This window comes from Umbelopsis ramanniana (genome assembly GCF_025399195.1).
Source record: "Umbelopsis ramanniana AG unplaced genomic scaffold K450scaffold_17, whole genome shotgun sequence".
Taxonomy (NCBI): Eukaryota; Fungi; Mucoromycota; class Umbelopsidomycetes; order Umbelopsidales; family Umbelopsidaceae; genus Umbelopsis; species Umbelopsis ramanniana.
In genome coordinates this window covers 181,343-205,517 of record NW_026252103.1, presented here as the reverse complement: position 1 = coordinate 205,517, position 24,175 = coordinate 181,343, and the positions used below count along the sequence as shown (strand labels likewise).

The following is a 24,175-nucleotide window of genomic DNA, read 5'->3' as shown; positions in this document are numbered from 1 at the left end:
GTGTAAGTAAATAACTGAAACACTTGGATATATAAAAAGTTGTATCACAAGGTATCAGGGAAGTACTATTATTGTAACGCATTCCACAAATAAATCCTATTTTCATTGTAAAGGTAAACAGACAAATCCCAGGTATCCAATCTTTTTTATTTTACCAAATGTAGCGAGTGCTTCTACGCCTTACCTTTTAAAGTTGCCTTGTATCTCGGCTATATAAACGTTCTACACTCGCGTCTAGTTGTGAACTGATTATCAATCTACAAATGAAGGTATGCCCGTTTTATCTTTTAATGGTTAACCTATTTTAGCATAACTTATGGTAATTCTTCTATCACATCAGCTCTCGCTTGCTTGCATTGCCCTTGCTGCAGCATCTCTTGTCTCGGCCGCAGAGTTTGCTTTTACTGAACCAAAATTAAACACTACCTATCATCCCGGTGATACTGTTAACATCCAATGGCACGACTATGATGGAACAAAACCGACTGCTAGTCTCTGGCTGGGAACTGGTCAAAGGGCATTGCACTGGCATCCATACAAAATCATAGCAAATCTTACCGAGCCATTCCCAACTAGCTATACCTGGTCCATTCCAAAGAACTTCAAGAAGCAGCGTTACTACTTGGTTATTACCAACGAAACACCGTACCAACCTAAATCTGACTATTTCTTCGTTGCGTAGTATACTTTGTCGCTAGTCTTTGAAGTCACAGGCGAAACATTATGCTTTACTGCACATTTGCCCTATGAAATTTACTCCCAAAAAATGGTCAAGTAATAAAATGGGCTTTTTGCAAATATGAGATTTCACTTTTGGAATCTACATCGTTGGACCATTTCCATTATACCGCAATGAGGTTACATGGAAGAAAACAATCTTGGCAATGGCGAATACATGTCTCCTACATTTATCGAATGCTGTCCATTTATTGTCCTTCCTGAATGCTGTACACCTAGGAGAGATGCACTTACTCGTGAATGTCGAGTAAGTTGTGATTACGGGGGTACAAAAAACTCGATCCGAAAGGTGGAAATGATTAAAAAAAAAATTATGATAGAATTAAAAAACTTGCTCTACTTAATGGTTCGTCACACCTATCAGTTGATAAGCACCGCGTACCAATAGTGTTACGATCTTGTTATTCTTCTACCCTACATCGTCCATATGCATTATGGCCATGGATATTGTGCTTTAATATTGTGAATATTTCATAGACCTCCAAGACACCTCCTGCTTGGTACACTACAATATCAAGGGTAAAAATTCAAACAGGATCCTTTTGGTAGTGAATCACTGCACCAGAGCATTTCTGACTGTGGGACTTCAGTGCGCTTCGTTCAAATGTACACAATTTTTTGATTATTTTTGCTCTATTAGTTAAATTCCATACTTCTATCAGTCTATAAATATTTTATTCGCGTGCTACTGCTCTTGATTGACAGCCGCGCTATGACCGCGTCATATTGAAAATACGACAAGATCACTGACTGGACCTCAAATGCTAATAATATGCCTGACATTTATCAGTCTTTTCATAGTAAATGCTCTAGTAAAATAATAAAAATTGTTTTTACCCTCTTCAGAATCTTCATGTGCAGAAAAGAACACTTTTATATGTTAATTGGTACCTGATTACCGTTATTGCCGCTCATCGTCGAACTTCAGAGTGTGATTTTTTGAAAATATTCGCGATTCTGAGCGGCTTTGTGGTGCAGTGGTAGCATTCACGCTTCGGATGTGTGAGGTCCCGGGTTCAAGCCCCGGCAAAGCCCTCATTTTTTTTTGTTGGCCCTTTACCATTGAAAGCAAAGCTGTTTAGACAACGACTTTTAAGATGAACCTTTGGTTACATTTTACATGGTGCTCAGTAGACGCTAATATAATCAGTGATCACCGTATTCACTTGTAAATGACAGAGTAATCAATATATTACTGAAGCGTTCAGATTTCCGCACATTCAAAATTAACGATAGGAACTCAGCACCGCAATTTCACTTTTAAATCATACCAGATCCCAAAACATTTCAGAGGGCTTCACAATCAGTAGCACGAGAAGCTACTGTTATTTCTGTTTCTACTGGAGTGGATCCTGGCATTTTCGCTATGAAAGATTCAATTCGAAATGTCGAACCAGAAGAGTCGGATTCTCAAACTCTTCGCAATACTAAAAACTGTTCACAAGTGCGAATTGACTCCTTGAAGCTGCAATACACATTGAAAAAGAAATGGAAGGGCGATAAAATTTATTGATACTTCTCGAAAGAAGGTAAATTATAACTCATACATCAAGTTTGACCATCGAATAACTTCAATTGAATATTGATGCTTATTGCAACCTACGGCTTTCCTGAAGTAAGCGCCATCACTATACGATTGAGAGCAACTTCAATAAGAAACGAACTCCGGTAAAAATATAATAATATATAGGGTTTAAGATGGTGCAGTATCATTTTCGTAAATACACCGTCTTTCTAAATGGTCTATTTAGCTGTATCAACAACCAAGCAGATCAAGCTATCATTATTACTTAACCGTTAAATTGTGAACCCATTGTACAGTGTCCAAAAAATACTTCCACATTGGACTCAGACATCATCACATTCTAGTGATGCCGGAATAATAAAGCCCATAATACACTCGATATACGGAGCACAAGCATATAGCATATCATCCGCCATGGCGTGGCTTCTAATACTTTTCACATTAAGCGAACTAGACCTAACAACAAGTAAAAATGGATTATTACCTGCAACAATAGCACTACCGTGGAAAACCTGGGAAAAGTAGATTGCATAGGTAAGAATGTGTTATTAGGGTTTCCGTTGTGAATAAATACGTGGTTATACCTTTGAATGAAGTCCAAAAACAAAACGATTATGGACTACCGATCAATAAAAAACGTATGTCCTAAGTTGCAAATTTGCACCAGTACACTGAAAAACCCTCTGTTAGCAAGGAGTAGTGCTGATGCTCGATCCCTAAAGCCAAGCTGATTTCATCTGCTATTCACTACATCAAGAATATTCAACCGTAAGCTAGTAAACACATTGTACTTTTGTCAAAAATTAAAGGTAAAGGTCTTCTTAACTTGTAACAGCAAAAAAAAAAGATTTGCGGAACTCCGCGCTAAACAGCGAAGAAAAAATGACAAAAGATATTGCGCAGTCCGGGAATCGAACCCAGGTCTACCGCGTGGCAGGCGGTAATTATACCACTAAACCAACTGCGCGCTTGTTGTAAACGAGGACAAACAATAAAGTTATATTATGTAAAGTAATATAACGTTTAAATCAGTCATATTATGCTAGCATGCTAGCATAATAAGTACACTATTAATTATCCTACTTTTAATATTAACAAATTCAAAATTTTGGAATATTGTACAAAGCAGAGATTCAAAGCGCTACTACTGCTTTATGTATAAGGAAACCAATCTACATGCGTTGCGTTCTGAAAGGTTTTATATTCAAACCTGATACCTCCTTACTTAGCTCTGATTCCAGATGCTCTTTCCATAGGAAGAATTTTTAAAAAATTATATCAATGTATGTTCTATTCAGTAAATCTTTACTTAGTAGATACCGATCAATTTCCCTCGTGCGTTAGAGATTAAAGTGAATGCCTCGTTCAAATGGGATCGTACTTTTGGATGCAAAGCTGCATGGTAGAAGTAAGTTATATGATCCATGGCTTCATATCTAACAGAATAGTCATCATAAAAATTAACAACCCCTTATGCATGATAACTAATGAGAAAGAAATATAATAAAGTTAAATGAAATTAAAATAAAATAAAATAAATTAATAGCCAAAGTACTAATCAAGAGATAAAAACTAGCCAGGGTAAAAAGTGAAAAGCGCACAACACAAGACCCGGCCATAATTAGTTAAATAAAGATCAAGACGCGAAGTGGTTGTTTTTACACCGTTGACGCGTATACGATAATCAAAGCAATATTATATATTGATAATGAAAATGAAAATGAAAATGAAAATTTCGCCTAGAATGTTTTAGCCATCACGGAAAGGAACAGAAAATTTATTCCTCTCACAACTACCTCAGAATGAAGCAGCAAAATGGACCTTAACTTATTCTGAGTAGTGAAAAAATGTTAGCATGAAAGAAATTAATTTTGGAACGACATTCAAATATAACCATACCAAAAAAGCGAACAATAATGACCAGAACATATAATGAATGTCAGAATAAGCACAACGAATGGGTAAAAATAAATAAAAAAATAGCACAGATAGCTGAAATACTGCCTATGAGATGTTAGTGTTCTATAGCAATCACTTTTGGTTCGATGCGAATTAGCAACGCTTTTGTTGAAAATCTACTTGAAGTATTCCTTTCCCTTATTTGAATGAAACGCAATCACGACACTGAGCTTGTGTAATTTGCTTCCAGACAATGTATATCATTCCTGTTAAGACACTACTTACAAACCCTATCAGAAAATATCTAAAGGAAAGGACATTTGACTTTTGTCGCATGTGATCCATTCGGTCGATTTAAATCTTCGGTCATTGCCCATACAGAATGTTGGACAACTGTATTACTCAACTTTATTAAACAGTGAAAACATGGGTCGCTGATATCACCTGTGAGTGAAGTTCTGCACGCATGAGGTCTACAATGGTATCAGGTGTATATGATTGCTTCAGTCATACAGATTATATTCATTTTTTTCCCGCCATATCTTTGTATGGCCGCTTGGAAGTGGATTCGTCTGCACTGTGGGCATATTAATTTATACACCGAGTGCAATGAAAGTTAAAGTATGAAAATCATGCATACGTTTCATAATGCTGAAAAGACGTGACTGACAGTAAACAACAAACGGGGATAAAATGGTTGTTACAGGGTAAGACGCAAGTGGATTTTTGCTCAGACAACTGAAATGACCGAGAAGGCAAGCAACTAAAATAAGAAAAGAAAAAAAAAATTTCAAGCGCGCTGACCCAACTGTCCCATCTTTAACCTCAAGTCAATCATGGAAGACGATCTATTTTATCTTGGTAACCTACGTTGCTTGTATGTCCTCAACAGTTACAGAGTACTATTATACTGACAGAGATCGACACAGAGCCCGATTTTATGCCATCCACTCTGAGAGCAGTGGATCTGCGCTCATTGCTTTTACAGCACAATGTCGCGTACCCAATGCGCGCTACTAAGCCAGAACTTGTTGAGATTTTTAAGGAGCAAGTCATTGCAAATGCTTCCGAGATACTGAAAAACAGCAAGAAAACGAATTCACGCTCTGCGTTCTCTCAAGGGATTCAAGATGTCGACGATACATGGAGCTCTGGAGATGAAGCGCCAGTCAATCTAATCAAGTCGAAAGAGGAAATCTCGAGAGCCCAAGTGAAATCACCAAGGCGGTCTGTTGTCAAAGAAGTTACTTCGACATCACCAAAGCGTACTAGGAAGCCAAAGAAACTTCAGCTGACAGAAACGCCGAAGGATCATGAAGTAATTGCTAAGCCTGAAGAACCAGAGCAACCATCTCAGCATGTCGAAGAACCAGCGACTGGTGAAACTGGTGATGTAGCGACACAAGAAGAGGATAAAGAAAGTAAGACCATCGAAATGGTCGAAAAGGTAAATATAAATTTAACAGATCCATGGTGACAATTTATGATCAAGTGGTATCAACCATAGCTTTGTTTGTCTTGTATAGAAGGATACGTTCGTCAAGCCAACAAAGCCTGCACCACGAAAGATTAAGGCAAGAAAACCTCGTGCAGACCGATCATGGATCAAACCAAAAGCAGTGCATTCAGGACTCACATCGGATTCGGACTCTGACTTTGGTGATCGGCAAAAAAGCGGTGACAAGTCAGCTGTGGTGGAAAGCAGCTCTGTAAGTATATGAACTTTCAAGCGCATTGATCGAGAATTTCATGTTGTTGACCGTTGTTTGTATATTTCTACCCTAGCAGTTTCCAAATTTTATGGATAAGAGCCTACTTGCATCACCAGAGACCGACAACGCAGTTGTTGACACCGCTGTGCTCAGTCAAAATCAGAGTGTAGGCGAGCCCATGACTCCTGAGAGTGAGAAGGAACACATGTTCTCGTCATCTACGGCCGAGCAGGTAAACACTTCTTATACAAAATGTCCGTTCAGTATCAAGGCTAGAAACTAATGATGGGCACGCGATGATAGCCGCGAAGGTCTCTCAGAATCCGACGAGCAAACAGTAAAGATGTTAATACTTTAGAAAATCAATCAGACGACTTAAATGTTGAACAGAATGAAAAAGAAGCGGAACATGGAGAGGCATCGGCCGTCAGCTCATCACTGTATCCGGAAACTGTGACCACTATTTTTGAGGAAGTTGTCACAGAGGTTGAGGCCGATGACGAAGCAGAACCTTCGGCGATTGCTCTGGCGAAAGGCAAACAACGAGCGAAAAAAATGAAGCAGAAGAGAGTGAAAAAGCCATCGCCGCGCTTATGCCAGTTGCTTGCGTTCATCTTAACAATGAGCGCCTTCTGGTACTTTATATCTCAAATGACTTTACCGAAAGGAAACTAGTGTCAAACATGCCATACTTAAACACAGATAATCTATGAATATTTCAACCTGTGAACCGGTTTATCCGAGTTTTTACGTTTGTACAAATTGCTAGTAACATATTGACCATAGTGTGCAAAAATAGAATTTTGAATTAACGAGCGAGGGAATTAGCTGAACTTTGGTGACGCTATAGTATTAGAGGCAATATATGTTGGGTATGACAGCTGATGCCCAATAATTTAGCATTAGACATTAGGCTGACGAGGTTTGTGTCGGGTTTTATCGGCATCTTGTGTGGGCTGATGCTGGTCTATAAGCTTCTACGTGCTGCATCTTGCATACAAGCTACTTATGTCATGCAACTTTAGCAAAATGTAGCATGAATATGTTCCTGTATTCATATCTTATATGTAAATGGATAATAAACCATGCTAAGGTGTTGCGTATGTGAGTTTGCTGCTGTAGAGTAGTTCTTACTTTAAAAACATTTCAGGTGACACAAGTTAGAACCGTCCGGTAGTGGCATTGTCGTTGGTTATATGCAATGTCATTTATGACACTATATTTATTGAAATTTTGACTATTCCTTAATAATCGAGAAATACTGAATATGTCATAGGACAAAAGAATTTTCAACTCGAAAAGTCTGACAGTAGTACTTACATTAATGGGTACTTGTAATATAAAATGGTCCCGAAAAAACAAGAAACCGATCTTAGCTCAGTTGGTAGAGCGGGAGACTGTAGTGAGCCCCCAATAAGGGCTAAATTGTCATCTCTAGGTCGCTAGTTCGAATCTGGCAGATCGGAATTTTTTTGCTTTTGAATCAAATATCACTTTTTTTGAAGCCGACAACGTACAACTTTTGCTTCACCACCAAGATTCCTGCAACAAGCTTTTATTGGATAGGCTGGCCGATCAACGAGCGAAGTAATCATTATGGGAATCGATCAGCACTAAAACAGCTACCATAGCACACGAATTTAAATTAACGCTCAATCGACGCCATTTTCACATTGTGGTATAAAGAGTTTGCACTATTGGAGCCATCCTTGTGGGAAGACCCAAGTACCATCCTCAGCTTTATTTAGTTTTGCAACATCAGCTACATCGGCGACTGAAAATGTACCAAACAAATGAGGAAAGCTGTCATTTGAGCCGTCATCACTGTGGGTGACCATCTCCCACTTGATTTTGGAGTCTATGTGAGCAGACTTAATCTTGAGTACCCAGATGGCTTCATTCGAGCTGAAGAATCGATTTGCAGTATTTGGGGTTTGTTGTGCTGTCGACAAGTGTATAAAACCGCTGGCTACATCGAACGGGGTAGGTTCAAATTGCGATGCTGGGGATTGCTCAATGAAAGCGTTGTTTGGCAAGATGATTTTGTACAAATAAGTTTGGTCAACCATTGTGTTACAGAATAGAAGCTGGTTAAAAATTGAAATGGGCCCTCCAACGCTTGCATAGAAATTATCTTGAAGACACATGTCATACCTCTCGATATCAACGTCACTTCTCGTTATAAATACTACTTTGGCTAAGGGTAAACATCGATCATCGCATGTATACTTTTGAAACAAACCCGTAAGAAAATCAAAAGAAGTTGTATTTTTTAAATATATGTGTTCATTCGTGACGCCTATATCACGATTGGTCTAATTACAGAATATGGGGAGGAAGGACAAAGATTATAGTAGTAAGTGATTAAAGTGGCATGAAAGCATCAAGCCCGCTTATTTCGCAAGCCATTGGATGGTTTTGTTACTCGAAACAAGTCGGTAAGCATGCCTTGCTGCTTAGGAGTTGGCTGTCTGCTAATCTTGTCGGAAAGGCGATCGGCGTCGGCAATTTTAGGTGATGATGATTTAGCTACAAGGAAGGGGTTGTCTGCGGGGTCCGTCTCAACGTGCCGAGATGGAATTGAGATAAAACGAGGCGAAAGGGAGCCTCTTTCGAATGAACGTTCGCGGAATGGCCAATCCTTAATATCCTGTGGTTCAATGTTAGTCAATTTAGATGGTTGTCGTTCATGCGTCGGTTTTTTCGTGAGTGAGTATGGTAGCGTAGGTGAACTTGAACCCATACGTGGAGACAATGTCCCATTCACAGGTGAACGGGCGCTTGAGAGCTTTGGAGTTCCACCTCCTGAAGATAGCATCAGAATAGTTTGAGCAGCTTCTTCAGATTCATAATCGTCTGAACTTGATCTCCGTTTGAGCGGTAGACTAACGTTTCTTGGCGGAGAGTGAGGGGTCGGAGGTAGGTCGACTCTCTTCCTAATGGCAGCCAATGTGTTAGCTGCTTCGTGGGATGGAGAGAGATCGTCTGTTTGATGTTGATGAGGTGCGAGGTGAGGAAAGGATAAAGCAGCTTCAATTTCCGAAAAAGTATTTTTAACGAGGTCATGCTCCACTTTATACCGTGCATATTGCAGGCGCGTCTTCAATAACTTAGCATACTGGAAGTCAAACGCGTTAGATATTGATTTTCATATCTATCCCGTAGCTGAAAGGATTGCTTACCTCGGTGACTTCCTGCGAGATTTCTGAGGTCGCTTGGTGAGCTGATTTTGTTTGAGCATCCATGGTCGCGCTGTGAGTAGGACTTTTTGGCCGTCAGGAGCGCAATGGAGGCGATTCAAGCGACAAAACACCTTAATCTTAACGGAAGATAGGTTGAATTATTTTCGAGCTGTGGGCGGCAATTGTGTCCGAGTTGAAATCTCGCATTTACAAATGTGCGAGGTTTCAGACAGCAGTAGAAACAAGTCACGTGCCAATCCGTACCAAAATGGGAAATAAGCCAATCGTTTAGACATAACGGCGTCTTTTTTTGTAGTTACGACGCCGTTGTCAAGAAAACCTTGTAATGGTACTCAGGATGGTACTAAGTGACAAAATAGATATAGAGTCATTTCAGAGATGTCTTCTATCACTAAAGATAGATGTGCGCAGTTTTTGGTAACAGCGGAAGCAACCCTGATTTTCACCCGTAGCCTGCATCAAAAAAAGGAGCATGAATGTGACCGCGCTGCATAGAAAGAGCAATTCTTCTACGCATTCCACCCATAAGGGTGAATAGTGCGCAGTTTTCCCACAGTACAAGATGATTTCATACTACGGATCAAGCGAAATTATTACGAAAATTTTAAGCTCACTACTGTATTAAAACTTCAGCCTAAATCTTCTGCCGTTGAAAGACAAGGCTACAGTAATTAGATAGATATAAAGAATTTGAGTGAATGAATAATTAGGTTACATAGGTTGGGATCCACTAGGTTGACCAAGTCTCATATCCATCTTGTTCGAAGCATCGAGTGGCATGAAGATAGTCTTTGGTCCCTGCCCGTTTTTAGCCATGGAGCTTAGAGTTTCAAGATATCGAATTTGCATAGCAGCTGGAGTATTTAAGATGTTGGCGGCATCTCGCATTAATTTGGCGGCATCTACTTCAGCCTTCGCAGCAATGACACGAGACTCTCCGACACGCTTAGCCTGTGCCGCTGAAGATAGTGACGCTTGGAGTTCAGGAGAAAACATGATGTCTTTAATAAGGATGGATTCAATCTTGACACCCCACAATCTCGCGGAGGGTTCGATAACGTCTTGGATCTCTCCAGCAATAGCTTCCCGGTTTTCAATAGCATCCTGTAGCACCTTGCCACCGAGAATGTGTCGAAGTGTCGTTTGTGTTCTAAACACCAGACATATAGTGAATACAAAATTTATAGCAGCCAAGATGAACCACAGATCAAAGCACTGACCTTTCTGTAAGAGCTCTCTCAACATCTGTTACTGCGTATTGGGATTGGTAAGGATCCATAACGTGCCAGAAGAGGACAGACTCTATTTTGACATTGACATTATCCTAAAAGGTGATATTATTAGAATTAGTAAATCAGCCACCAAAAGGCTAAACGGACACAAAAGCTTATTGTCCATCCAGCACCAAATGAATAATATCTAGGTCGTTTTTTTTACCTGTGTCATAATCTCTTGCTCCGGAATTTCGCTGATTTGAATTTTGATATCAACCTTTCTGACTTTCTCGGTAACGGGATTGATCTAATAAACAATGTGTGTTATTAGAGAAATTTTTGTAAGCATACCATCCTATGCATGTACTCAGCCCTGTGAAAATCTAAGGAGAAACATCTGTACATACCTTGACCAGACCAGGGTCCACACACTTGTAGAATTTGCCGAAGCGGGTAACAAGACCAACGTAGCCTGATGGATTATGGATATTAATACGCTACCATGGTTCATAAATTCTACAGAAGAATTATTCATACCTTGTGGGATACGTTTATACGGATTGGGACAGCAGACTATACAAGGAATCTATAAAGGAAAATGGTGAGGAAAATGAATCGGGCAAAGCTGACATCGAAAATTAGGGATGCATCATCTTTGCACATACCGATCCACAGAATCCCAAGACTGCTCCAATTGTATCTAAGAAAAGAAAGAACCCGTGTTAAAAGTATTTCGCATATATTTGAGGTACGTAAGATGGCGTAAGCTACTTACTCATCATTGTTCCATAGCAACCCTATCGAAATTTCAAAGTATCATTGAATTATTAGTTATCGTTGTCGTAACAGGATCAAGTCTGAGCCAAGTTCTTACATGTGGAATAGAATCGAGGCCAAGTTCCATAGCGTACGTTGGTTGTAATCCTTGTTGACCTAGGGCAGCTTCAGTCTCAGTGTGCATAAGCGGAGTGGGTGGGTAGTTGGACGAAGAAGCTCGGTCAGTTAGCTCTAAAGCTTGTTCAGAGCGATTGTTTTGGTGCGTCATGGAAAGTAAACGGTTACTGGAGAAGATGACACTCAGTCGAATGTGATGTTATAAAAGATTGCGGGAAATTAGAGAGCTGCGAAGGGTAAAAGTTCAGGCAGGTATGACCAGGACTGCGATCTCAGGTGTACAAAAACTGCGAATTTCGCACACAGGTTGAGCGATTTTTCTAAACCTAGTCTGCGCACCAGTATATTTGATTCTTCAAGAAAACTGTCTTAAATACTTTTATTCGAAAGAGAGTAACTTTTTTTTCGAATAATATATTACAAGTCTTACTCAGTACGCAACGCCGCTACCTGAAGTGGATTCTCACACGAAAGGAAATTAATCTGCACTATGTCTTCAACTCCTTCTAATGACTATGTGGCCCAGGATGCTCTAAAGATTCAAGACATTCCTCAAGGAAAACTTGCTCAACAGGGCATGCAACCGTCTTTTGCCACAGAACTGAGTCTGGATACTATTGAACATGTAAGTCTGAAGAATAGCTTCGTTTGAACGTCAGCCGCAAACTAATACCTTTGTTCGTGCTAGGGCTTCTATGGGTGAGCATTCTCGAGACATTCTCGAGAACTTCACTGTCATTTGTTACAAAGTTGTTAATGTATGAACATTTCAGGTCTATGATGAACGGCTTGGGCTCCATTGCTGGAACACTTGGATCGGTATGAATTTATATTCCATTGACAACCTTAAACACTCTTCCTGACACTTTTTTCTACTGAAGGTCCCTTGTATCGTATGCTGTCCAAATCCTTATAAGCGAATTGATCAAGGCTATGTCGGTCTCATCAGCCGCTTTGGAAAATTCTACAAGTGCTCTGATCCTGGTTTGATCAAGGTAGGTACATCGGAGATCCAGCTAGAGTGGTGTCCGCAATGCTTATGCCATATCGTACCCTATACAGATAAATCCCTTCACAGAACGTATTGACCGAATTGATGTCAAAATTCAAATTCAAGAAATTACTCGCCAAATTATTATGACAAAGGACAATGTCAATGTCTCTTTGGATGCTGTTCTCTACTGGCATATCATCGATCCCTACCAAGCGACGTTCGGAGTTACTGATGTTCAAAAGTGCCTGATCGAAAGGTATTTCCCCTCGATAAGAATATAATGCCATACCCATATTTCAAAATGCTGTGATGGACTAACCAACCTGAAATTAGAACAAGAACGACCCTGCGTCATGTTTTGGGCTCTCGAGTCCTTCAAGGTAAATTTCAAAACTCCATTGTATGACTATACGAAGGCTGTCTTAACCCATTATACCTCCAGATTGTATTGAAAACAGAGAAGCCATTGCCAGCGAGATTGAAGACATCATTGGCCCAGCTGCAAAGCTATGGGGTGTCAAGATCGAATCGATATTAATCAAAGATCTATCCTTCTCGAGAGAACTTCAGGAGTCACTATCCTCAGCTGCTCAAGCGAAGCGAATTGGTGAATCCAAGGTCATTGCTGCCAAAGCCGAAGTCGATTCTGCAAAACTTATGAGAGAAGCTGCTGATATCCTCAATACACAATCTGCTATGCAAATAAGATATCTTGAGACTCTGAACGGAATGGCCAAAGCCCCACACACGAAGATCGTCTTTTTACCAAGCTCTGGGAACAACCAGCCTGTCGATGCCTCACAGTCAGTTATTTACGACTTGATGAGTCAAAGAGCATAAACCTTTGGAATACTTCAGCTGGTGATAATAATTTTGTGTAGTCCTATTTAAGCTTCTTTATCCTATATTTTTAAAACCTAAAGTACTCCTCATTTTTAAAGTAAGCCATTGCAGTTGCGTGCACTGGCCACACTGTACCAGGTTCATGTAATGACAATAAACTCTATTCACACTTTGTCGTGCGATGCAATATGGAAGTTATTTGTATACTGGCCATTGCTATATAGAGGGATCACACAATTGTTTCGGTTGATTTTTGTAAACTCACCTAAGGGACCTGCTTGAAATGAGTCGGAATATATAATTGTACATAGGGAGTTGAGGGACCAAATAGCGTATAAAAACTGAATCTCAATCTTTGACTCCCTCTTCCTCGTCATCTCCTGAGTAAAACAAAGGTTATGAAAGTATCAGCGCTCATATCTACTGCTATCCTGCTGTCAGCCAGTCAGGTCATAGCTGAAGATGGTAGTGCCATCGATTTTACAGCTATGGTTGATCCATTCATCGGGACTGGAAGTGGCGGGTATGCTCTTTACGAATGGACTGACAATATAGAACATCAGCTAATATCAAATTGGCGTCAGGCACGTCTTTCCCGGGGCAACCATACCTTTTGGCCTTGCAAAACCAGGGCCTGACACAAATTCTAGTAACAACCAAGCTGGCTATTACCCCACAGGACACATTAAAGGATTCTCCCAGCTGCATAGTGATGGTGTAAGTTGCTGAACATTCGTTTGTTATGAAAAAATATTGACTAATTCATGCGTTCATAGACGGGTGGTGTAAGTTTGAGCTTTTTATAATCCAATTCTTGCAAATGCAACACTTTCCATAACTGGTTCCTTTTATTGTCTCATTGGGTCAATTTTACAGGGTTCAAGGTTTGTGGTGATGTCTTTTGTTGGTAAACATCTGCAGCTGTTTTGTTACTGAAACTATGAGGTTGAAAAGCTATGGAAACTTCTTGTTGCAGCCAGTGACAAATTCGAGCTGGACTTACAAAGATTATTATTCCCCACGAGTTGAAGGGTCAGACAGTGAGTGAATGCTGAAACCCGTGCCTCAAATTTTTTTAAAACATCATCACTAACAATTATACCATTGTCATAGCTGCTTCCCCTGGTTACTTTTCCATCAGACTCGCACGATATGAAAATACCCTAGTAGAAGCTACAGCTACACGTAGAACATCTCTCTATAGAATCACTTATTCAGATCATACGCAGCCGGCTGTTTTAATGGATGTGGCGAACGATCTCTACAACAGCTTTCAAATGGGACAAGTAGCCGTCAAAGGTTCAAACCGAATAATAGGCTCTGGAACGTACAGGGCGAGCTTCGGGCCAGAAGACTCCTACTTTACTGCTTACTTTTGTGCAGATTTTAATGCCACTTTCAACAACTTCCAAACATTCAATCAAAATGGTCTGAGCAATAGTAGCCATGCTGTAGCTGAAGGTGAGAAACAGGTCGACTAGCTAACATATTCATAGGGATGAGAATTCTGATAATATAATTTATTAGTTGGTCAGCGCCTTGGTGCAGTGGCTTACTTTAATAGCGAAGACGTTTCGCCATTCAAACCTGTGATGGCACGTATTGGAATTTCTTTTATATCAGAGGCTCAGGCATGCCAAAATGGCGAAAATGAAATTCCGGATTCGAACTTTGATATGGTTCGGCAGGCTGCACAGCAACTTTGGAACAATGCATTATCACGCATCATAGTCGATGGCGGTACTACAGACCAACGAAAACTATTCTATTCAAGTGTAAGTGTTAAGTGATGTGTCGTAAAGCATAAATGATATTAACTTCGCGATGTATGCGCTCAGCTCTATCGTCAAATGATATCACCTGTCGATAAGACAGGCGAAAACCCGGACTATGTTTCCGATGCTTACTACGATGACTTTTATTGCGGCTGGGATATCTGGCATGGGGTAATTCCAATGTTGACCTTGCTGCAACCTGAAGCAACCTCCGGAATGGTACGAACACTGATCGATTTAGCTGAAAATATTGGCTGGATGCCTGACTGCCGAATGAGTGCGCAAGGCTGGACGCAAGGCGGTAGCAATGCCGATAACATACTAGGCGATTTCTTACTCAAGCTAGGACAATACTATGGTGGCGTCGATTGGGAAAAAGGCTGGCGAGCTTTGATGAAAGACGTCAATGACGTGAGTGTCTAGGGATGGGATAGAAATCTAATTGCCATAACTGACTGACATTTAACTCAACAGCAACCTCCGAATGACAATTGGCGTTGGGAAGGCAGAGGAGATGTCGAATTCTATAATAAACATGGATTCGTGCCTTCACATCCGTTGACAACTTGGTCCAAACCCATCGCTTCAAGACGGTCTGCTACACGTACTGTCGAATATGCATTTAACGACTTTGTTATCGGACTTGTGGCGAGAGGTAAGCGATTTGCACTACAAAGATATGGTTGTTCCCAATACGATTACTTACGTTGTAGCATTAAAGAGCTTGGAAAATCTTCCGAATACCAAAACTTTACCAGTCGTGCTTCTAACTGGAAGAATTTATGGAATCCAAAGGTGAAGGATTCCGGGCACTATGGCTTTATTCAACCAAAATACGAGGTAAGACCATGCGATTATGATATGGTTGCGCTCTTACTATGGCTTATTAACACAGCGAGACAGAATGGCACTTGGAACTATTATCCTCCTCAATTTTGCGGGCCCACAATGTGAGTATACGTAACGTCCTGTTTCAACCTTTAGATGCAGTTGCTCACATTTCGCTACAAACAGGAATCATCTCAGCTGTTTCCTCAATCCCACCGGTGGCGAATTTTATGAAGAGTCATCATGGGCTTATAGTTTTTTCATACCTCAAGATCAACAAGGTCTGATTGATATGGTTGGCGGTCCTGCAGAATTCATTTCTAGACTGGACACGTATTTTGACAAAGGATACCACGACATGGGAGATGAGCCAGCCTTCATGACGCCATTTCAATATATCTTTGCAGGGAGACCGGACAAAGCGGCTGATCGTGTCCGACGATTAATGAACATCAACTATAGCACTAACATCGCCGGTCTACCTGGTAAGTAATTTCATAATGCATGATATGAATGCTGACAGGGTTTGTTTATTTTTTATGATCCTTACTGTATGTATGTATATAGGTAACGATGATAGTGGTGCTATGGGCAGCTTCGTCAATTGGGCAATGCTTGGCCTGGTAAGTCACCCTAAATAATTTTATCCTAATTTGCAAAGGCTTTATTGACTGAGCTGTGCATGGTAGTATCCGGTTGCCGGGACTGATGTCTATCTGGTGACAACACCTTATTTTACATCCTATACTATCTCTTTGGTTGCGGTCAACAGTACCTTTACTGTTCAATGCAGTAACTTCTCGAAAGAAAACAAATACATTGCGAGCATGGAATTGAACGGACAGCCCATCAACCGAGCATATCTTCGTCATGCCGAATTTGCAATTGCCAATGTTCCTTCTACGCTAACACTTATAATGAGCAATACTTGGAATGGATTTGGAGCGAATACATATCCGCCTAGCATTACCAAAGGATTAGGCGTTGCAGTATGGTGATAAGATACAATCGACATCACATACAGATTCGAACAACATGTCATTCACTGTATATACACCACCACGATGAATAGCTCCGAAAATAATAAATTAATCATAATGCGTTTTTGAATAATGATGATACAACAAGGTTTAGAGGGTAAATGATATCAAAACAATCCTGCAGCTTCCCTCATCTCACGTTCCCAATCCTCCATATCCGCTGGTGCAGACGGGGTATCTGATGGACTTGAAGCGGCATTTTTGCTTTCTTTGGAAACCGATGATGGTGAAACAGGCGTTTCGTCTGCAACCTTTATGATCAGTCGACGTGGAGATGATAGGTTACAGCGAGTATTACACTTTACGTACCGGAAGCATCCTTAGCATCATCCATTTCTTGATCGCCTTCCACATCGTTGAAATTAAATAAGACGTCTTCCTTCTTCTCCTAAACGAGTTTAAATCCTATGTTAGGATGAGTCGAACAAAGCACACAATTGTCAGATCCTTTGATGTACCTCTTCCACATCATTTCCTTTGTATATGTCTTCGCAATTGCCATCGTCTCCATCAAATACTGATTTTTTCACTAGCATAACGCGGTAAAAGTAGTTATGCCAAAAGCCAGGTTCTTTGATTCTATTCCCAATACGTGGCGGTGCACAGCATGGTCAGAGCCTGAAACATGTTCACCTTTTGCTTTTGGTATCTGTAACACTCACATTCTAGGCACAAGCTCAAAGCGCATCTTCGACAGATTGGGATCTTCTTTGAGCGTCGCGGCTGCTACTGGACCATAGATACCTAGATCAAACTGGTAAGCAGCGCCTTCTGGTGGGTCAATGAGAAAGTTACGCCTATCCTGAAAATGAAACGGGGTCGTTAACGACAAAGGCAAAGTAATTCAATTAACCGAATTGAAGCCTTACCTTTGATAAGCTCAGAATCTTGCTCTTTAATATTTCTTCGTATTCACCAAATCCAACCCAAGCAGCCACATGTTCTACAGGTTTCCAGTATCAGTATTTTGAATAATGCGCAACGGATGATGATTTGAATGGCGGTAAGACATCTATGATACTTACCACTTCCTTTTCGAGCAGTCTTTTCTGTGTTTGATTTACTTTTAACAAATTGGTCTCTTTCTGTTTCAAAGCTCTGTGGTAAGTGCGCTATATCTGTTGGCAGATGTTGTAACTTTTCAGATATAGAATTCCACGACGAGGGAAGATCTTTCGCTTTTTGCTGGAAGGTTTGCGAAAACGCATTAACGGAATTTGATACGTTTCCAAGTAGCTGTCTAGTTTGAAATGACGAGAAAAGTCCACCAGGGACTTGAAATCGAGATTGTTTTCCTACATTGGCATAAGTTCATGTTCACTTGCAGCCACTAAGCATCTTTGAAAAGTCTTTACCTGTAGATTGCTGTGGAGAAGTTGACGGTGCTTCGGACTTATCCGCACTTTCTGTTTCAGAGGTCAAGTTGCTCATTTTCAAAAGGGACCTTTGCTGGCTTGCAAAGCAGATCCTGTTAAATTGAAGTCCGCCTCTGATGCGGACACACGACGGGTCCGAGTCATAACTTAAAACAGCACAATGGTGAATTTCTTCTTCTACAACTCCTACAGCATATCGCATCTTTAAACAAAGTTCATTCTTTTGAATCGAAGATAGGAGATTCTTCTAAGTGTAACTGATGTACAAGGTAAGGTTTGGTCTCAGTGAGGATAGACAAGGGACGCTAGTACAACTTGTATGTATAATTCTGCGCTTTTCGAAACATTTAGACGCTGCTATGTATATACTAACGAAGACATGCTTTTCATATGTACTCTATTCAGACATACATCTGTATGTAAAGCGAAAGGTGGCTCTTATGACAAAACGGTTTCCGCGGCGCGAGTAGCATGATGTCTTGCCCTTTGACCAGGTCCGATCACGCGGCCGAAAAGAAAAATTTATAGAGCTTGTGCCAAACTGTGAAGCGCCTATTGGTAGACATGGAAAACGTATATGCAGTCAGTGCAAATAAGGACTGGTTGATGCGTTCAGGAAAGCTTTTTTGTAATTGGCTTCTACAGTAAACCTATATTTTGCAACTGAGGATCTCTAATTTGATCGTGATGATTTACATACTGACTTGAAAACAGACACTTTTCAATTGCCGAGTGGCTTTTGGTATGGTGTGAGAATGAAGTCGTAGTTTACAAGCAAGACGATCAAGATGATGGTAACTCCTCACATAAACAAAGAGTAAAACAGTTACCGCTCGTACGTTTGTGATTTTAATATGGAGTGCAGCAAGTGCCTCAGAAGTCATTTCCAAAACAAATAGATTAAAGAAATTGGGCGTCAAGACTGGCTGCTTATGACGATCATGCCTTCATGCTAAAGGCTATAAATCAACTAAGAAGGTGCTTATCATGAACTATTGCTCCATCAGCTGGTTTCCAAAATCTACAAAACAAAGTTCTCAGAAACACAGCGTGCTGCAATAACGGCCAATCATTGCGCTGAATGCTTTCTTTTAAGCCAATCACCTGACTTGCTTGATCAGGACTGTGAAAATGGCCTCACTGACAGAAGTCGAAATTCCGAATATTCAAGTTTGATTCACTGCCCCTAAATCCTTTCTGGTTTCTCACTATCTCCCCTTTGTACTTGCGTAAAAAACACATAGATAGCCAGCATGAAGTTCTCTCATCAGATTCACTTCAATGCTGTGCCTGACTGGGCCGATTATTATCTACCATACTCCAATATCAAAAAACTTATCTATCAATTGGAGAAAGACAAAGTTTCCGGATCCTTAACGCAACCAAGTCATGATGATCTTGAGAATGCAGGGGCTGATGAGCGTACAAGTCTAATGAACGCTTCCCAGGCTGGCAATAACAAAATCATCGCCGTTTTGGACAAGTCATTGGACAAGATCGTCGCTTTTTATGCCAAGAAGGAAACCGAGATCTACACAGAGTTGGATCAGCTCATAGAAGCAGTCAATGAACTTCAGTCGTCGGTCGATACGATTCCTGAAGATGAAGAGATATCATCGCCTGTTCGGCCAACTATACCACGACGTCATTCCCGTAGAAGGTCCTCCATTAGTCAACCGTCTGGTCGTTTTGCTCGGAGAGAATCGACCTTGGAAGGAGAATCTGACCTGCCGCCCACTATTATCACTCATAATATTGCAGATGAGCAAACAGGGCTACTGGAATCAAGTATATCGTTAGACTTTGAGGATAATGAAGTTGCCCTAGTGGAGTTGCGCAAACGTGTCGTCGACATTTTTGTTCTTTTATCCGAACTGAAGTCGTTCGTTGCCTTGAATCTGACAGCCTTCGGCAAGATTTTGAAGAAATATGACAAAATTACAAACAGTGACCTCAAGCGTACTTACATTGCCGATATCGTCAATAGAACATATCCATTTTCCAACACTACGAAGACTGCTTTGAATGAACGCATCCAGACGGTTGAACGCATGTATGCACGATTAGCTACTGATGATAACCTCGACGATGCTATCAATGAGCTCAAGACCCACCTTCGTGAGCATATTGTATGGGAGCGCAATACAGTTTGGAGAGACATGGTGGGTCAAGAAAGAAAGGCCGTTTCCATTGCTGTGCAGTCAGGTACTCCCACCAAGATACGAACTCCGTTTGGCAAGTTTTCCGTCACTTCAGCCCAACTCAAAAAGACCATCATCGCTATCATATGCGTCTCTGTCTTTGTTACCCTTTTGAATGTCAAGACATTTGCCGGAATAGAGGAGAGCAATTGTTTTGCTATATTGATTTTCGCAAGTTTGCTCTGGGCCACTGAGCTCATGCCGCTATTCGTTACTGCATTAATGGTTCCCTTGCTCGTCGTAATGCTTCAAGTCATGCGCTCTGATGACGGACAGGACACTCGTCTCTCAGCACCCGATGCCACAAAGCGCGTCTTTGCCCAGATGTTTTCTCCCGTCATCATGTTGTTGTTGGGTGGTTTTGCTATCGCTGGTGCCCTCAGCAAGTACGGAATTGCCAAGGCTATGGCAACCTTCGTTCTTGCCAAAGCCGGAACTCGCCCTAGCCGAGTCTTGTTGATGAATATGTTCGTTGCTACCATTGCAAGTATGTGGATTAGTAATGTGGCTGCACCCGTCTTGTGCTTTTCTTTGATCCAGGTCAGTAGGGGTCATGGTTTAACAGTGTTACAAACGACTCCTAACAAAATATCTGCTTTTTTACATAGCCCATTCTCCGAACCCTCCCTGTCAATTCAACCTTTGCACCATGTCTCATTTTGGGTATTGCATTGGCGTCGAATATTGGAGGCATGGCTTCTCCTATATCCAGTCCACAGAACATCATTGCCATTCAAAACATGAGTCCTCCTCCAACTTGGGGCGAATGGTTCTTTATTGCTATTCCCATCTGTTTGATAGCTGATGTTTTGACTTGGCTGGTGCTTTTATGGACCTATAAGCCCGAGCAGACCACAGCTCAAATTCATAGTATCCGGCCTTCCAGCGATCCCATTACATGGACCCAAGTCTATGTTGGCGGTGTCACCCTAATGACCATTGTCCTCTGGTGTCTATCACATGCTTATGAAAATGTATTTGGTGATATGGGTGTTATTGCTATTCTGCCTTTAATTGCTTTCTTCGGACCCGGCTTGCTGAACAAGGACGACTTCAATAACTTCTTATGGAACGTCATCATGCTTGCAATGGGAGGTATCGCTATGGGCAAGGCAGTGGAGAGTTCTGGATTGTTGCACACTGTCGCTATTTATATCCAACAAGCTGTTCAAGGAATGAGTGCCTTTGAAATTCTATTCGTGTTCGGCTGTCTCGTTCTGGTCATCGCTACCTTTATCAGTCACACTGTTGCTGCTCTGATCATTCTTCCCATTGTTGCTCAAGTTGGTGCCGAACTGGACGATCCTCGTCCTCGCTTGTTGGTTATGGTACGTGTATGCAGAGAATCTTGTTCAATTGTCTTTGGTATTAATGTATTGTCATTTAGGGTTCCGCGCTTTTGTGCTCTGGTGCTATGGGGCTTCCTGTCAGTGGATTCCCCAATATGAATGCCATTTCCATGGTGGACGAAATGGGTCGTGAATACTTGTCAACCGCCGACTTTTTGCGAAACGGTGTTCCAAGCAGTATTCTCGTTTTGCTAGTCGTGACAACTATGGGTTATCTCTTGATGTCCATTGTTGGATACTAAGAAGTGACTTCAAAAGCGCATTTTTTTTTTCTTTTCAAAACCCTGCAGATACGAGTTTCTGCCCAGCAGTGATTGCACCATTCTTTATCCATATTTCATTTCTTGTAAACACATTTTCTTTTTTATAGTCTTCGTTTACCCGCGCTCCTTTCCGTTACATTTGTGCCCAAATGTATTTATGCTGCAATCATGCAGCTGCCAACATTCTTCAGTTTGAAGACATTGACTTTTAAATCATCAGAACAGGAAGAGAATAACATATATTGCTAATTTATGATACTTTTAGCAATAAAGCACTAGAAAGTGCAAAAGCTATTTTAGACATACCTTAGGTACTGCATCAAGTATGGAAAACATTTCGTCGTCGGTATCGTCCATGGCATCATTTCCTCGTTCCTTTACACTTCTAATTAGCTCGAATAGTGCTGTTCATTAGCATCACAACTGCACAATATAAGGTAGAGGCATTTCAATATAGCTTGTTGAAATCAACCAAAAGTTATATATTTCAGTCCGCTGAAGAAAAAAAAAAGGGAAGCACTACGGAATGGTAAAGACAAACAGCAAAGGAGATAAATTGAAAAAAAAGCGTGTAAATAGAGAAGATGTGTTTAGGCAGCCATTTCAGCTTGTTCCTGCTCTTGAGTGGATCGTTGCTTGAGGACAAGAGGTTGGCCAGTGATACGCTTGTACAAATCATGGACATCGTCGCACACAGTTTCAAAATGAGAAGTGGCATCGTATGAGCGAGAGATGAAAACTTGGTCATCCTTGCCATCAGCAAGAGGCTCCTCCAAAGGAGAAACAGAGACAAACTTCTCCCGAATAGGACCCAAAAGCTTGAAACCAGCTTCCAATTCTTGTTCGGGGTTACCGTTGCCTTCGACAATAGTTGAAACAATGGCGAGGTACTTGTCCTTGGCGCAAACATTGTGAGCTGAGCTGACGCAGGCAACATAGACATCGTGCTTACGACCAATCTGTCCTTGAGGAATGACAACCTGAACTGAATCGGCATCGCTGGTGTTGGGTATGGGGTGGTCCAAAATGCAGATAGCACGGACAACACTTCCAACAGTGCGAACCTTGTTGCTGGCATATGAGGGATCGCAAATGACAAGCTTGGTCTTTGCGACCTCATCCCCAGATCGAACTCCAGAAACCTTGCCCTCTGAGTCGTAGACAATCTCGTCAACCTTCTTATCGAGCATGTAGGTACCTCCATAGATGGCACTTAGACTGATAGGATAGCTAGGTAAGCAATTTAATCAAAACGTGATTTAACATACGCAGAACACTTACCGGGCAAAGCCTTGGGGCATTTCACCGAGACCGTAAAGAGGGTAGAGGTAAGGGCTCTTACCGTAACGGGCCATGGAAGCGGCGTAGAGGCGAATCTTCTCAATGGTTTCACGAGCGGGTTGATTGATATATCCATCATCCAAGTGGAGAGCCATGGCGTGACCAAGGAACTCTTGACTGGCAGGAGCCAATCCGAACTTGGTGTAGACATCAATCATTGTGTTCTTATCCAAGTTCAAACCTTGGTGGGTGGAAGGGTCGTCCTCTCTGTAGCTTTGAATGAACTCAAAGAACTTCTTGGCACGGCGCTTTTCAAACAAACCGAAAAGAGATGATGTGACGGCCTCAACTTCAGTGGAAGGGACCTTGTAAATCTTGCCACTGGCAAAGACATATGAACCAGCGATCTGCTTGAACTCGAGGTAGCGAGTGACATCGGTGTGGGTCAAGAAGCGGATGATTTCACCGTTGGCCATCATGAACTTGGGGACCAAATCAACGTTGTAATCACGATTGCGGCCAATGGATTCGGGAGGAGTCTGTCCGGGTCTGAACTTGTTCCAAAGCTACAACAAAAGGGAAAGACATCCAGCATTTAGCTACAATTCATGCATCAAATGACGAATATAAATTTCTTCACGATATATCGCGTCTGCAATGCTTGCTTGTAGGCAAATGCTCCCAACGACTACCTGAACCTCCCAGTTATAACGTAGCACATACCTGATCCAAGTTAAGCGAAGCGCATTCAGCACCATAATAGTCGTTGCGATCAATGTGAAGCACTTTCTTGCCTTCAACGGAGAGTAGGCCAGAGAGAATGCACTCGGTTAAACCAGTGCCAAGAACAATGCAGTCGTATTCTTCATCCTGTGAGAGTGTAAGTTGTTAGTCAAGGTTTATTGTCAGCGTTTGAGCCTTGACAACCAAGTAGTTACCATGATGACGGGGTCAAGTGTAGAGAGATGTGAGTGACAAAGGCGGTTCTTGAAACTGTGTGTGAAGGCTGCTGATGAGTGGCGTGACGTAACAGAATCAAA

General features: G+C 41.4%; 8 protein-coding genes and 3 non-coding genes across 11 annotated transcripts; 6 read left to right on the top strand and 5 right to left on the bottom strand.

Annotated features, from left to right (window-relative positions):
* Positions 1-128: 128 nt before the first annotated feature.
* On the top strand, positions 129-795 carry K450DRAFT_234420 (uncharacterized protein). Its single transcript, XM_051587916.1, has one exon. The coding sequence runs from the start codon at positions 317-319 to the stop codon at positions 680-682; it is 366 nt and encodes a 121-aa protein (XP_051446056.1). The 5' UTR covers positions 129-316; the 3' UTR covers positions 683-795.
* A 906-nt stretch (positions 796-1,701) lies between these two features.
* Positions 1,702-1,773, top strand: K450DRAFT_t42. The gene has a single exon. It is a non-coding gene; the product is annotated as a tRNA-Pro (tRNA).
* Positions 1,774-3,159: 1,386 nt separating this feature from the next.
* K450DRAFT_t41 lies at positions 3,160-3,230 on the bottom strand. The gene has a single exon. It is a non-coding gene; the product is annotated as a tRNA-Gly (tRNA).
* Positions 3,231-4,903: 1,673 nt separating this feature from the next.
* On the top strand, positions 4,904-6,705 carry K450DRAFT_234412 (uncharacterized protein). The gene is made up of 5 exons (XM_051587915.1): positions 4,904-5,023; positions 5,092-5,609; positions 5,692-5,871; positions 5,948-6,106; positions 6,178-6,705. Exons 1-5 carry the CDS (start codon positions 4,999-5,001, stop codon positions 6,547-6,549), a joined length of 1,254 nt encoding a protein of 417 aa, XP_051446055.1. The 5' UTR covers positions 4,904-4,998; the 3' UTR covers positions 6,550-6,705.
* A 535-nt stretch (positions 6,706-7,240) lies between these two features.
* K450DRAFT_t43 lies at positions 7,241-7,340 on the top strand. The gene has a single exon. It is a non-coding gene; the product is annotated as a tRNA-Tyr (tRNA).
* Positions 7,341-8,115: 775 nt separating this feature from the next.
* K450DRAFT_299023 (uncharacterized protein) lies at positions 8,116-9,365 on the bottom strand. The gene is made up of 2 exons (XM_051593695.1): positions 9,057-9,365; positions 8,116-8,992 (listed from the first exon to the last, which is right to left on the bottom strand). The coding sequence occupies exons 1-2, from the start codon at positions 9,117-9,119 to the stop codon at positions 8,258-8,260; spliced, it is 798 nt and encodes a 265-aa protein (XP_051446054.1). The 5' UTR covers positions 9,120-9,365; the 3' UTR covers positions 8,116-8,257.
* Positions 9,366-9,650: 285 nt separating this feature from the next.
* Positions 9,651-11,505, bottom strand: K450DRAFT_234406 (uncharacterized protein). The gene is made up of 8 exons (XM_051587914.1): positions 11,166-11,505; positions 11,067-11,088; positions 10,957-10,991; positions 10,829-10,877; positions 10,699-10,763; positions 10,515-10,598; positions 10,298-10,401; positions 9,651-10,227 (listed from the first exon to the last, which is right to left on the bottom strand). Exons 1-8 carry the CDS (start codon positions 11,334-11,336, stop codon positions 9,789-9,791), a joined length of 969 nt encoding a protein of 322 aa, XP_051446053.1. The 5' UTR covers positions 11,337-11,505; the 3' UTR covers positions 9,651-9,788.
* Positions 11,506-11,509: 4 nt separating this feature from the next.
* K450DRAFT_234396 (uncharacterized protein) lies at positions 11,510-13,211 on the top strand. Its single transcript, XM_051587913.1, has 7 exons — positions 11,510-11,810; positions 11,874-11,884; positions 11,959-12,004; positions 12,067-12,180; positions 12,248-12,435; positions 12,513-12,559; positions 12,622-13,211. The coding sequence occupies exons 1-7, from the start codon at positions 11,676-11,678 to the stop codon at positions 13,017-13,019; spliced, it is 939 nt and encodes a 312-aa protein (XP_051446052.1). The 5' UTR covers positions 11,510-11,675; the 3' UTR covers positions 13,020-13,211.
* A 209-nt stretch (positions 13,212-13,420) lies between these two features.
* K450DRAFT_279440 (uncharacterized protein) lies at positions 13,421-16,957 on the top strand (the record flags this gene model as incomplete). The annotated part of the gene is made up of 14 exons (XM_051593332.1): positions 13,421-13,545; positions 13,607-13,739; positions 13,799-13,807; positions 13,899-13,906; positions 13,977-14,062; positions 14,136-14,483; positions 14,550-14,797; positions 14,861-15,208; positions 15,272-15,452; positions 15,519-15,637; positions 15,701-15,747; positions 15,812-16,110; positions 16,193-16,248; positions 16,315-16,957. The coding sequence occupies 14 exons, from the start codon at positions 13,421-13,423 to the stop codon at positions 16,621-16,623; spliced, it is 2,316 nt and encodes a 771-aa protein (XP_051446051.1). The 3' UTR covers positions 16,624-16,957.
* Position 16,958: 1 nt separating this feature from the next.
* K450DRAFT_234390 (uncharacterized protein) lies at positions 16,959-18,186 on the bottom strand. The gene is made up of 5 exons (XM_051587912.1): positions 18,021-18,186; positions 17,691-17,960; positions 17,535-17,608; positions 17,328-17,467; positions 16,959-17,244 (listed from the first exon to the last, which is right to left on the bottom strand). Exons 1-5 carry the CDS (start codon positions 18,094-18,096, stop codon positions 17,106-17,108), a joined length of 699 nt encoding a protein of 232 aa, XP_051446050.1. The 5' UTR covers positions 18,097-18,186; the 3' UTR covers positions 16,959-17,105.
* A 4,229-nt stretch (positions 18,187-22,415) lies between these two features.
* On the bottom strand, positions 22,416-24,160 carry K450DRAFT_234382 (uncharacterized protein). The gene is made up of 4 exons (XM_051587911.1): positions 24,074-24,160; positions 23,859-24,005; positions 23,136-23,701; positions 22,416-23,084 (listed from the first exon to the last, which is right to left on the bottom strand). The coding sequence occupies exons 1-4, from the start codon at positions 24,074-24,076 to the stop codon at positions 22,445-22,447; spliced, it is 1,356 nt and encodes a 451-aa protein (XP_051446049.1). The 5' UTR covers positions 24,077-24,160; the 3' UTR covers positions 22,416-22,444.
* Between the last annotated feature and the right edge of the window lie 15 nt (positions 24,161-24,175).